The 12,715-nt window shown below is 43.1% G+C and overlaps 1 protein-coding gene across 1 annotated transcript in view; it reads left to right on the top strand.

Moving 5' to 3' along the window:
- Positions 1-12,715, top strand: part of Lama1 (laminin subunit alpha 1) — a 134,513-nt gene that overhangs the window by 38,782 nt on the left and 83,016 nt on the right. The window contains exons 4-10 of the mRNA XM_052193520.1: positions 2,300-2,542; positions 3,549-3,728; positions 6,616-6,705; positions 7,899-8,016; positions 9,997-10,175; positions 10,805-10,910; positions 11,716-11,876. Of these exons, the coding sequence (XP_052049480.1) occupies positions 2,300-2,542; positions 3,549-3,728; positions 6,616-6,705; positions 7,899-8,016; positions 9,997-10,175; positions 10,805-10,910; positions 11,716-11,876 (1,077 nt within the window). The remainder of the gene's footprint in view (positions 1-2,299; positions 2,543-3,548; positions 3,729-6,615; positions 6,706-7,898; positions 8,017-9,996; positions 10,176-10,804; positions 10,911-11,715; positions 11,877-12,715) is intronic.

The raw sequence follows: 12,715 nt of genomic DNA, 5'->3' as shown, positions 1-12,715 counted from the left end.
GACTGCCTTACCTGACAGCGTGACACACCACAGGAACTCAGAAAGCCTGTGCAGGCATCCACGGCATCCACAGGCTAACCTCTGCCAGGGAACACTTTGTGTGGGTGAACAGTCGTTGGTAATAAGAAGACAGTACTGCCATTCCCCAGATTCCTTGAAAACAGTAAGGTACACAGTAGTTATGTAATGAGCTCCCATGTCTTGAAGTTAGTGAGTGGTAGGTGGGAAAAGCTAAAACAAACAGAAACCAGGAACTTCAGTGATGGTAACTTTATGCCCTGTGTGTATACAGGCATATACAAATATAAGCATGGATAGCTGGAAACACACAAAGGGTTTTATGTACACATTTACATATATGTATTATGTATGTTGTAGTCCATATCATCCTGAGAGCACTGCTCCAAAGCCCTAAACAAGACCTAGATATTGGTTCACCAGTTACTTTTCAATGTTGCTCTGACAAAGTACCTGATGGAAACAAGTTCTGGCTTTCACAAGTGTACACACACACATATACGCACACACACAAACACACATACCTGCACAGACATGAGTGCACAAGTGCACATACTCATGTGCACACACATATACATACATGTACACATACATGTGCACAAACATGGGTGCATACACTGACATACACACACATGTTTACAAACACAAGTGGACACATTCATGTGCACACACAAATACACACTCATGCACACACATACACACATGCACACACTCATGTACAGACACATGCACACATGCATGTACATAAACATGAGCACATGCATGCACATAAACATGCACACATGTGCACAAACACAAGGTCACACATTCATGTGTGCACACATACACAGATGCACACACATGTGCACACACATGAACACATGCATGTGTGCACACACAGACACAGAAAGATTTGGGTCTCTAGAAGGGATGTTAGAAAATACCGTGACAGTGCAGTCTAACATCTTCTCACTTACTCTAGCACAGAATTTGTGGTAGTTTTCGAATCACCAGGAAAACAGGCGTTTTCGGAATGCGTCTGGAAATGCTCTGGGTGGTGCTGGACTGTGGGAGAGATGATGCCTCCTTGCGGCTGGTCTGGGGCTGGAGATCAAAAGTCCTGCTCAAACCCGAGCTTTGTTCAGTTCTTTCCTTCATACCTCTTTCACCATCCTCCTGTCTTCATATTCCCGGCTGACATCATGGTTGTTTAGTTAGTAACTTTCGCAGTTTTAGGCTCACAGTGATGTGAGTGGAGAGTTTATGTTCTTCATTCCGTCACACGAGCTCATCCTCTTGTCAACATCTGAGCCAGTGTGGGACATTTGTACAACTGATGGCCCTGTGTCCACCCACTTGTGTTTTATCAACCAAGCCTACAGTTTTCTATTCTAATGTGTGCGCGTTCTGCATATTTTGGACACGGTATGGTGGCATGTGTCCACAGTTATGCCAGTGTGAGGTCATTTCATCTCCTGTGCTCCCTTACGCTTGCCCTCCCTGGAGTCCCTGGCCGCCTCTGGCTGTTTTGTTTTCTTTCTTTCTTAATACTTTCATAGTTTTATCATTTCCAGAAAGTCACTGAGTTGGAGTCCCACAGTGTGCTGTGTCTCCAGGGTGCCTTCTTTCAGTTAGCAGTGTGCATGTAATAGGCTTTTTTTGACTTACCACCAACTGGCATGTTTGTGCGTCATTCACTTATGGCAGTGCTTTGTGCTGCTTCCAAGTTTGGATGGTTATAAATGGAGTTGTTGCAATCGTCTCTGTGCAAAGTTTCATATAGTTGGTAATTATTAAACAGCGTGATTATTGGTTCATACAGAGAGGACTTACAGTTTTGTGTGAAGCTGTGATACTGGCTTTGGTTCTCATGTGTTCTTGCTACTCCAGACCTTTGCCAGCCTTTAGTATTGTCCATGTTTTGGATTTTTAGCCATTCCAGGAAGCTTGAGGAGTTTCCCTTCTCAAAGTTATCTCCAAATCACTGTGTGAAAAATATTTAACATCCCCATTGAGGCCAAGTAACACTGCTTTAGTCAGCTCCAAACAGGGAGACATTGGAAACAGCAGAGCCATCCCACAGCAATGCTACACTGTTACATTGGACCAGCACATTTTGTCCATCCTGTGCATCTGAAATTTTGTATCCAACATTCATCCCCTGTCCTCCTTCCCAGCCCTAGGGAACCAGAATTCTACAGTCAGTGTCTATGAATTGGACTTTTTATAAGCACAGGTGAGTTCTTGCAGCATCTGTCATTTCGGGTTTGACTTACGGTTTGGGACCTCCCCTCGGTTTTAGGTCTTTCAAGTTGCGTATGTCATCATCAAAGCTGCCAATGCCCCTCGGCCTGGAAACTGGATTTTGGAGCGCTCTGTGGATGGCATCAAGTTCAAACCCTGGCAGTACTACGCCGTCAGTGATACAGAGTGTTTGACACGCTACAAGATAACTCCACGGCGGGGACCACCCACTTACAGAGCTGACAACGAAGTCATCTGCACCTCGTATTACTCCAAGCTGGTGCCACTTGAACATGGAGAGGTACGGTGTGCACCGCAGAAATGGCGTTCCGTCATCTGAGCGTCCCCACCTCAAATGCCGCCATGATCTCTCTCACAGGAGCCTATGCTGAATATTCAAAACCAACCACCCTTAACCCAGAGGTGTGCATGTGGCTACCTCACTATATAAAGCAGCTTTGATTGGTCTCTGTCTTGATTTCTTCCTAGCATAGGGTTCTCCCAGTCTTCACTCTGCTGCCCTCTACCTGCCCCACCCCCTTAGAACCTTTTTATAAGGCCAGGACAAGACCATGCGTTATATTGGGGAGACGCCAGGCATGCTGGCTCATTAAGTGTAATCCCAGCATTCCAGAGGCTGAGGCAAGAGGGTCACGAGTTGGATGGATACATAGCAAGGCTTTGTCTTGACTCAAACAGGGATAGATGAAGATCAGAGGGCAAAGGTGCTTCTGAAAGGGGTAGCTGCCCCTTCTCCCTCCCTTTCAGAGGCGTGGAGGGTGGAGCTGCCCAGGAAGTAAGTGTTCAATGTATACCTCAGTAATCTCTGAGAGAAACGGAAATAGTGCATTCATCAAGCACCTTGCCTGATGAGTGATCTCCCTAAAAACTCTCAGGTGCTCTCCACGGCGGGGCGGGAGCTGGGCAGGAAGCTCTCCAGTAACAGAGGTTAACTAAGACAGTGGGCATTCTTAAGTTTGGGGAGTATTTTCCTTACCCTCCCTAGCCTGATCATGGCATTGGGCTTTTGCTTCTGGGAAGCTGTAGCATGATAGTAGATATTAAAAGACCCCCACAATACGGGGAGAAGGGAACTACTGAAAGAGCTCCAGAAATCTCCGAGGTAGCAGAGTGGGTAATCCCCAAACCAAGGCAAAAATGAGGGTTACTGTTTATGACTACCTAACATATGCACAACCTAGGTTTTAGACTTATCTTTATGATTCTGCCATTCTGTCATAGCTTCATTGTACATGTGTACACATTACACGTGCATGAAATTGACATGTATGTCTGCCTGTGTCCAGATTCACACATCGCTCATCAACGGCAGACCCAGCGCTGATGACCCCTCGCCCAAGTTGCTGGAGTTCACCTCAGCGCGGTACATTCGCCTTCGTCTGCAGCGCATCAGAACCCTGAATGCAGACCTCATGACCCTTAGCCATCGGGACCTCAGAGACCTTGACCCTATTGTCACAAGACGTGTGAGTATATGGTGGAGGTCCCTAGTGGTTTCCCTGGCCACGGTGACAACCTTGGCTTCAGGGCACAGTCTTTTCTTCAGTTCCTTTGGTTGGCCTATTGCCTTCCCAACTCTCCACACTTTACTGATGATTATCACCTGCAATTTGTTATAAAGCCAGCTTTTGGTGATGGCCGCAGTGCCCCCTCCTCAGGTCTCCTGACTCCCTCCTACCTTTCCCCATAGAGTAGTCACCTTGAGAATGTAATGGCCTCTGTCCTAAATATCCTAGCCTGGTTCCACATTTGAGTTTCATCAACTCAGGCATTTTTTAAAAAAAAAATTTTAAATGATAAAATTTGAGAAATATTTAAGAAAACATTTACATGTTAAGTGTCCACTTGAGGATAAGATACATGTATGGACAAACGTTGTACACTCCTCCCATCACTTCAGAGTGAGTTACTGGGTTGTAGGTACCTGGATGAGTAACTCTGCTAGACTTTTTTCAAAGCAGATGACATATTTTAGCCAGACGAGCAGCATGTGTGGTTCCCTGAGCCTATCGCACACACTGACAAACATCTGGTGTTGTCAGTCCGGCACTGTGGGCTGCTGGGACGCCACGCCATGGCTCACACTGGGGGTGTTCATTTGTATTTCTCTGATGATCTGAGTTGAGCCTGTCAGAACTCACATTTCTTTTTTGGTCCATTTTTGTGTATTTTGTGTTCAGATCAGGTTACAGAAATCCTCTTGTTGAGATTTTCAGTTCAAGTTGAAGCCATGACTTTTGATGTATAGAGATTGCATTTTGGGTGAAATCCATCTTTTGTTGTTGTTGTTTGTTTTGTTGTATTATTGACACTTTCTGTAGCTATCCATCCCAAATTAACCTTTGCGATTGGTGTGAGGGCCTCCCTTATATCCACATGTGATGTCATAGAGCCAAGTGTCAGAAATGATTGATTCTTCCGCAGTGGTTTCTCCTATTTTCACACTGTTGTCAGGAACTGCTGGCCTTTATTATTCCGAGTCTGTTTCTGGAGCAACTGCCTCATTGGTGCATTGATCTAAACCCATCCCACTGATGCATTAGTCTAACCTTAGGCAACTACAATAATTTGATTTCTGCAGCTTTATGCTAAATGTTATGGTCGGGTACTATATTGATCCAGATTGGCTATTATAGATTTCCTGGCATTCTATTTTAAAATCTTTATTTTTGTGTACATTTGTGTATCTATGTAAACATATTCTGTATGTATGTGTGCCCTGGAAGGTCATATGAGATCACAAAGTCCCCTTGAGCTGGGGATACAGGTAGTTGTGGGTTGTCCAGCACGGGCACTGGGAACTGAAGTCCAGTACAATGAAGAGCAGGAGGTGTTCTCAAGCACGCCTACCTAGTGCCCTTTATATTTTCTTTAAAGACATTAGAATCAGTTTCTATCCAAAGATAAAAACACTTGCTGAGATTTTCATTAAAATTTCACTCTTTAGATCAAAACAGCAAGAAATTTGGAAGATGTTTAAATAATAAGGAGTCATGCAATCATGGTATCAGCAGTACTATCTGCACTAAGCCTGCTTGTCAATATTACATTGCTTTTTAGCAAAGATGTTATTCAGAGATGCAATGAGAAATCACAGATATGTAGCATGTGTTTTAGGAGTGATTCACCATCATTGGTAGGTGGCACAGTCATGTACACAGATAGCATTCAAAAGAACCACTAGAAATAATAACTGAGGTAGGCCAAATCATCAGTCAAAGAAAGAACTGCCAATACAATGGCAGTGAGCGAGGGAAAAAAATCAAAAAGAAAATCTATTAATGTGAAGATACAAAAGAATGAAGTTGTGTTGCAAAATGATCCCAAAAGAAACACACTTTCTTCTGTTTATGTGCCTGGCATGTGCACTAGACTGAGTGCGCACGCAGGAACCTACATCTAGAAGATGAAGTTCCCTCCTGTACTTATCTTGCCCATCTTGCACTGACCATGACCCTTACACTGACCATGTCCCTGACCTTGACAATGACCCTATGCCTAACCCTAACCCTAACCCTAAACCTTACCCTAAACCTATCCCATGAAACCTAACCCTAACCCAAACCCTATCCCTAATGCTAACCCTAACCCTAACCCTAAACTTAACACCTAACCCTAACCCTAACCCTCTCCCTAACCCTAACCCTAACCCTAACCATATCCCTAAACCCCTAACCCTAACACTAATACTCTCCCTAACCCTATCCCTATCCCTAACCCCCTATCCCTAACCCCCTAACCTCCTAACCCTAACCCTAACCCTAACCATAGCCCTAAACCCCTAACCCTATCCTTAATCCTATCCCTATCCCTATCCCTAACCCCCTAACCCTAACCCCTAACCTCCTAACCCTAACCCTATCCCTAACCCTAACCCTAACCCTATCCCTAACCCCCTAACCCTAACTCCCTAACCCCCTAACCCCCTAACCCTATCCCTAACCCTATCCCTAATCCTAACCCTAACCCCTAACCTTAACCCTCTAACCCTAATCCTAACCCTAACCCTAACCCTAACCCTAACCCTAACCCTGATCCTCTAAACCTAAAGGTTAACTCCCTCATAATGGAACAGGGTAAATAATGAAGAGGATGTTTGGCCTACAGCAAAACCATGTTGAAAAATTCTTTTAGACCCCCAGGCCCTCTTGCTGAACTAATCTGGGCATTATTGCTCTGAACTGATCGCCAAGGCTCTTCGTGTGTGAAATAAAATTTTAAACATGCACGTAATTAAGCTTAGAATACCAAAAATAGCTTGTGAGCCCAGGTGTGATATTGTGGGTGCCATTGCTTACTTAGAGTTAAAATGAAGGGTGTTTTTGAACTTCTTTTGTTCCCCTTTTTCCTCAGTATTACTATTCGATAAAAGACATTTCCGTTGGAGGCATGTGCATTTGCTATGGCCATGCTAGCAGCTGCCCGTGGGATGAAGAGGCGAAGGTACGTTCTAGTGATTTAGACTTACTGGGTCGTCGATACAGAAGGTCTAGCTGCAGCGATTTCCTGTCTTTACTGAAGGCAGACAGTAAGAGGCACCAAATCAATTAAGAAAATTAATTGACTCAACTAGTTTTGGTTTTAGTAATATCAATTTGCTTTGGTTGGAGGGCATGTTTCTAATTAAGTCCTTACTGTGTTATTTATAAGATATCTATAAGAGGAAATTGGCAACTTCACGATCTTCCGTATTCTCCTACGAGAGTCAGGCATGTGCTGATACAAGTTACATGTGCTAGTCTTATGATTCCCTTCTTTCCATTATCGTAGGTACTAAATAAAGAAAAAAAATACAGACTTTGGGAGTGATACTAAGTAAACAATTTGAAGAGTTGGATAGTTCTTTTCAAAACACTTATTTACTTCCAGTCTTTGGAGTTCCGTGCCCATTAAGTAGCAATATTCTCTTTTATTTATTTTTATGTATTGTTAATTCTAGTTGTTTAGTCTTTACACCATTTAGGGCTGAACTTGGGGTCCTGAGCCTACAAGGCAAGCACTCCACCAGTGAAACATGCCCTCAGCTTACATTCTACATTAAAATTTCAACATTTATTTATTTATTTGAGAGGACATATATAGAGTGCGCAGTGCACAGGTAGAGACACAGGGTAGACCCCAAGTTTCTTATTCTATCATGTGACTCTCTTATTCTATCATGTGACTCTCTTATTCTATCATGTGACTCTCTTATTCTGTCATGTGACTCTCTGGGTGTGTGTGTGGGGGAGCTCAGGCTGTCAGGCTTGATGGCCAGGGAGTTGGCTGAGCTATCTGCCCATTTTTCTGTTTTGTTTTGTTTAGTTTTGATGCTGAAAACATATGGATAAACATCAGAGAATCATCAATAGACTATGATAAAATTTCCTAATAATTAATCAAAGTATTGATAAGGACTCTCAACCCCTAAAGTCAACTCATCCTTTTAAAGAACACTCTTGTTGGTTAAAACACATCTGTCTGTAATCAGGCTGTGCACGCATCTCCTCAGAAGTAAAAGCCCAGCCACTTGATAGCGTGACAACGTGAGCTACCACATACTGACTTCATCTGGTTGGGTTTTTTCCTTAAGTAAAGTTAAGGATAGTACACAGGTAAAGTTTTGAGCTTTTGTTTCGTACCCCTGTTTTGTCCAGCAACTACAGTGTCAGTGTGAACACAATACGTGTGGAGAGAGCTGTGACAGGTGCTGTCCCGGATACCATCAGCAGCCCTGGAGGCCCGGAACCATCTCCTCAGGGAACGAGTGTGAGGGTAAGTCTGCTTATAACATAGAGAGTGAAGGCTCCAGCTTCATACAGTGGTTAAACGCATGGCGTCTTGAGTTTTATGAACATTGTGTACCTAGTTTTTCAGCATTTCATTACTGTCCAGAGCCAAGCACGCCTCTCGACATTTAGGAGCTGAGGGGTTGCTGTAGATTCACTATATCACCTAAGTTGAGATGAATGAATTACTTGATTATAGTACTGGGTATTGAACCTATAAGAGTCTGCCATGCTGAGAAATGCCCTACCACTGAAGTACAAGTCTACTATCGTTACTTTGGTGATTTGGTTATCGGTGATTTGGCTCAGCAGGTAAAGGCACTTGCCACCAAACCTAATGACCTGAGTTTGTGCTCTGAGATCTACATTGTGGGAGGGAAGAAGCAACTCCCATTAGTAATTGTCCTTTGATTTCCACATGCAGCTATGGCCTGCATATACCAACCACCTAAACACACACACACACACACACACACACACACACACACACATACACACACACATACACACATACACACACACATACACACATACACACACACATAAACACACACATACACACACATACCCACACACATACACACACACACACATACACACACATACACACACACATACACATATACACACACAGATACACACACACATACACATACACACATACACACATACACACATACATACACATACACACATACACACATACACACACATACACACACATACACACATACACATATACACATAGACACACATACACACACATACACACACACATACACACACACATACACACATATACACACACACACGTTTTAATAAAAATATGTTTAAATTAAAAGTTTTACACTTTATCTCTCTCCTTTCCACATTTTTCCCTGAGAGTTTGTATTATATGTTAATATTTAATATATTATTCAAATAATTTTATATGTTTATTTGAATATATTTGTTAAATTTATGTATGTAAATAAAAAATTTTCGAATAAAATAAAAGAAAAAAATTTAAGTATATTTGAAATACATTATTTTAAATAAATATATCACATAAAATTGAAATATATGTTTATTTGAATATACTACTCAAATAAAATTGAATGTATTTTCAGTGTTTCTTATGTAGGAAATAGCATAAGAATGTATGCCACTCTACAGCATTGCTTTTTAAATCCATTAATTTTTTTTAATTTAGCTTTTCCACGTGTCTCTGTATGTTTTGCCTGTTTATATGTCTGTACATTATTTGCATACTTAGTGCCCAGAAAAGGGCATCAGATACCCAGAACTGGAGTTACAAATTGTTATGAGCCACCATGTGGTTGCTGGGACTTGAACCCTGATCCTCTAGAGCCATCTCCCCAGCCCCCAGAATTGCTTTTAATTTTAGACTTGGGACTCATATTTACTCAACCCCTGACCCATGCTCAAAGCCTACCATATCTTTTTTTTTTTTGAGGGGGAAACAGAGTCTCCTTCTATAGTGCAAGCAAGGGTCAGATGTTATCCTGCTTCAGCCTGTAAACTCTGAAATGATATATGTACACTATCACACCCACCCAGTACCTTTAATTATTAATCAATTCCCATTTTCTCCGTAGACTATTGTCTATATCGTTTTAGAAAGTATGTATTTATTTAATGTGTATGGGTGTTTTACTTGCATGTAGCATTATACCTGGTATCCAAGGAGGCCAGAAGAGGGCATTGGATTCCCTGGGACTGGTATTAAGGATGGCTGTGAGCTACCATGTGGGTGCTGGAAATGGAACCCTGGACCTAAAGCCTTAACCCTTTACTGGTTAAGAAGAGCCAGTGTTCTTAATGACTGAGCTATCTCTCCAGCCCTTGCCTATATCTTATGGAATTATTTGTTAGAATTTTAAGACATGGATGCTTCATGAAACAAGGGTTTTCTTTAACTGGGTCACATCGAGTATGTTAATTGCGATATTAAAATATTTCCTAGAATGCAACTGTCACAATAAAGCCAAAGACTGTTACTATGACAACAATGTTGCAAAGGACAGGAGAAGCCTTAACACAGCTGGGCAGTACAGCGGTGGAGGGGTTTGTATCAACTGCTCCCAGCACACCACAGGGATCAACTGTGAAACCTGTATGGACCAGTATTACAGACCTCACAAAGTAAGTGTGTGCCTCTTGCCGCTGCCCAGCTCCTCCGCCGTCTAGAGGGACGACATGCCTCACTAACTCTCAGCAGCTGCTCTGAAGGATAGCTCCCTTTCTTTATAAGCCGTGAGACTAGTGCTCTGTAGATTTTCATCTCCTGCAGCTGCTTGCTTTCTTGCTTAAAGTGAGAATGTGCAGCTATTGATATTTAATTTGAATTGGGGTCATGTGAGATATGTAATTGCAGATAATTCTAACTATAAACGTGCAGATTCAGCTAATAACTGAATGGGCCATACCTTAGACAGTGGAGGCGTTTACTCCACCCCCAATAGACTTGATGAACCCTTGAAGTGGGCTTGCTCACTGGTAATGTTCAGCGATGGCAGGAATAGGTGACAGAGAGAAGGGGAACCATGGAAAGAACAAAGAACGACATGTTGCTGTCACCATCAAAAAGATGTTTAGACCCTCTTGCCTGGGGCCATTTTATCTTCCTGACACCTACATCCTTTTACACAAAATCACTGTGATAGCCTTACTCTGAACAGGATGCTTATACCTTGTGGTTGACATCGCGGTTATTATTTCAAACCGCGCTGTTATTTCTGGTGAGGTCATCCAGGACAACTTTTGTCTTGCAGGTATCTCCTTATGAGGACCAGCCTTGCCGTCCCTGTGACTGTGACCCTGTGGGGTCTCTGAGTTCCATCTGTATCAAGGATGACCTCCACGCCGACTTAGCCAATGGTAAGGACTTGGTCTCTTGTGTGCTCAGTTGATCTGTTTGTGCTGGGTAGGGTTATTACCAGGATGTAGAAATGCCAGGATTTGATCCTGTGTTGAATCTTTTGTCCACCAACCAATTCCACCATCTATTATCTTCTACATAAAGTTGAGCCCTCTAGTGTGTGGGGCTTCTGTGAGTCACTTCATTCTCTTCCTCTGGCTTTAGGAGGGTCATGTTGTGTGAGTATCATCAGTTAGATCTATAGCTCAGTAGTATGTGTTCAGCTATATCCCATTATACATATCCAAGTGTGTTATCAATGGATGGGTGGTATTTCTATTCACCATGGGAATCTAAAACATTGACTGCAGCTATGGTGTGCCCACTGGTGCACGTTTAGTGGATAAGCCTTGGGTTATTCATTCCTTCCAGCTGTTATGCATAGCACTGCTGTGCGCAGTCATATACAGCTAATTTTGTGAGTGTCTGGAATCAGGAGTGGAGTTACAGCATCATGTGGTGGTTGGTGGCTCTGCCTGCGGGTCCTCATCTCAGTGTCTCCCTTCACACCAGTGCTATAGCAGGCTGTGGCTCCTGGGCCATGTCAGCACACATTGTGTTTAACCAGAGCTGTGTACATTTGCAGACGTATAGTCTATGCCCGTGTGAGGTCAGTTCAGAGTGACTGTCTTTTTAGCTTTACCTGAAATCCTGCTCAAAGAGGGCTATAGCTGGCATGATTAGCCCTCTACAGAAAGTTTGCAGGCCCCTGCTTTAAACCCCAAAACTTCACGTGTTGGTGAGTACTGCCTTTTTCTCCCCCAGGGAAGTGGCCAGGTCAGTGTCCATGTAGAAAAGGTTATTCAGGGGACAGATGTGACCGTTGCCAGTTTGGCTACCGGGGTTTCCCGAATTGTGTCCCCTGTGACTGCAGCACTGTCGGCAGCCTGAACGAGGACCCATGCACAGAGCCATGTCTTTGTAAGGTAAGTGTGGAAACCAAGGAAGCTTTGAGTCTCTTCTGGGGTTCTCGCCTCCCCTGGCTCAGATGATCAAGTACTGTGCAGAACAGGGAGGCTTAAGTTAGAAACAGCATGTCACAGCAAGATGGCCCTATTCTGTGCCCTTTTGTGGCACCTCTGGGTAATGAGCATGGGTCCCCCCTTGGCATCTCTGTGACTTCTTAGATGAAACCCAATACTGCGTGCCATTTTCTTGGCACTCGCTTCATTCTGTGGCATTGCCTTCCAGCTCCATGTTTGGAGGAGAACCAGGTACATACTGAGTTTCCCAGAACTCTAATGAAATGCAGATTTGTTATCTTGAATTTCTCTTGAAAGAGAATTGTATAATCATAGGAATGCACACACACAGTGCCCGAGAAGGGTCTTATTTGGCCATATGATATTAATAACCATTTCCAGGAATTCTTGAGATTTCCTGTTTGTACCTTCTGCCTTATTCCCATAAAAGCAGAGTCTTTTGCTTGTGTCACATGTGACCCAGAATAAGCTTGAGCATTTATAAGTAAAACAAATAATTATATAGTCCTCTTTAAATAGGAAAGTGTTAGCACAGGCAAGGCATGTGGTGTCCGCCTGTGATCCCAGTGCCGGGCGGGGTGCCTGGAGAGGTCTGAGACAGAGGAGAACCAGCCTGGGCTGCACAGTGAGACCCTGTCTCAAAAGGGACAAAATAAAATAAAACAAAACAAGTTTATTTCAATGTATTGACCAAGCTATAACATCTTCGATTTGTTCTCAGTGACAGAATCAGGCGAGTTGTCGCAGGTTCTCTACTCATAAATAATCATGGCTTGGGGTTT

The sequence above is a fragment of the Apodemus sylvaticus genome, chromosome 9 (assembly GCF_947179515.1).
Source record: "Apodemus sylvaticus chromosome 9, mApoSyl1.1, whole genome shotgun sequence".
NCBI classification, from domain to species: Eukaryota; Metazoa; Chordata; class Mammalia; order Rodentia; family Muridae; genus Apodemus; species Apodemus sylvaticus.
The sequence above is the reverse complement of the archived record's forward strand: the minus strand, read 5'-3'. Positions and strand labels throughout refer to the sequence as shown.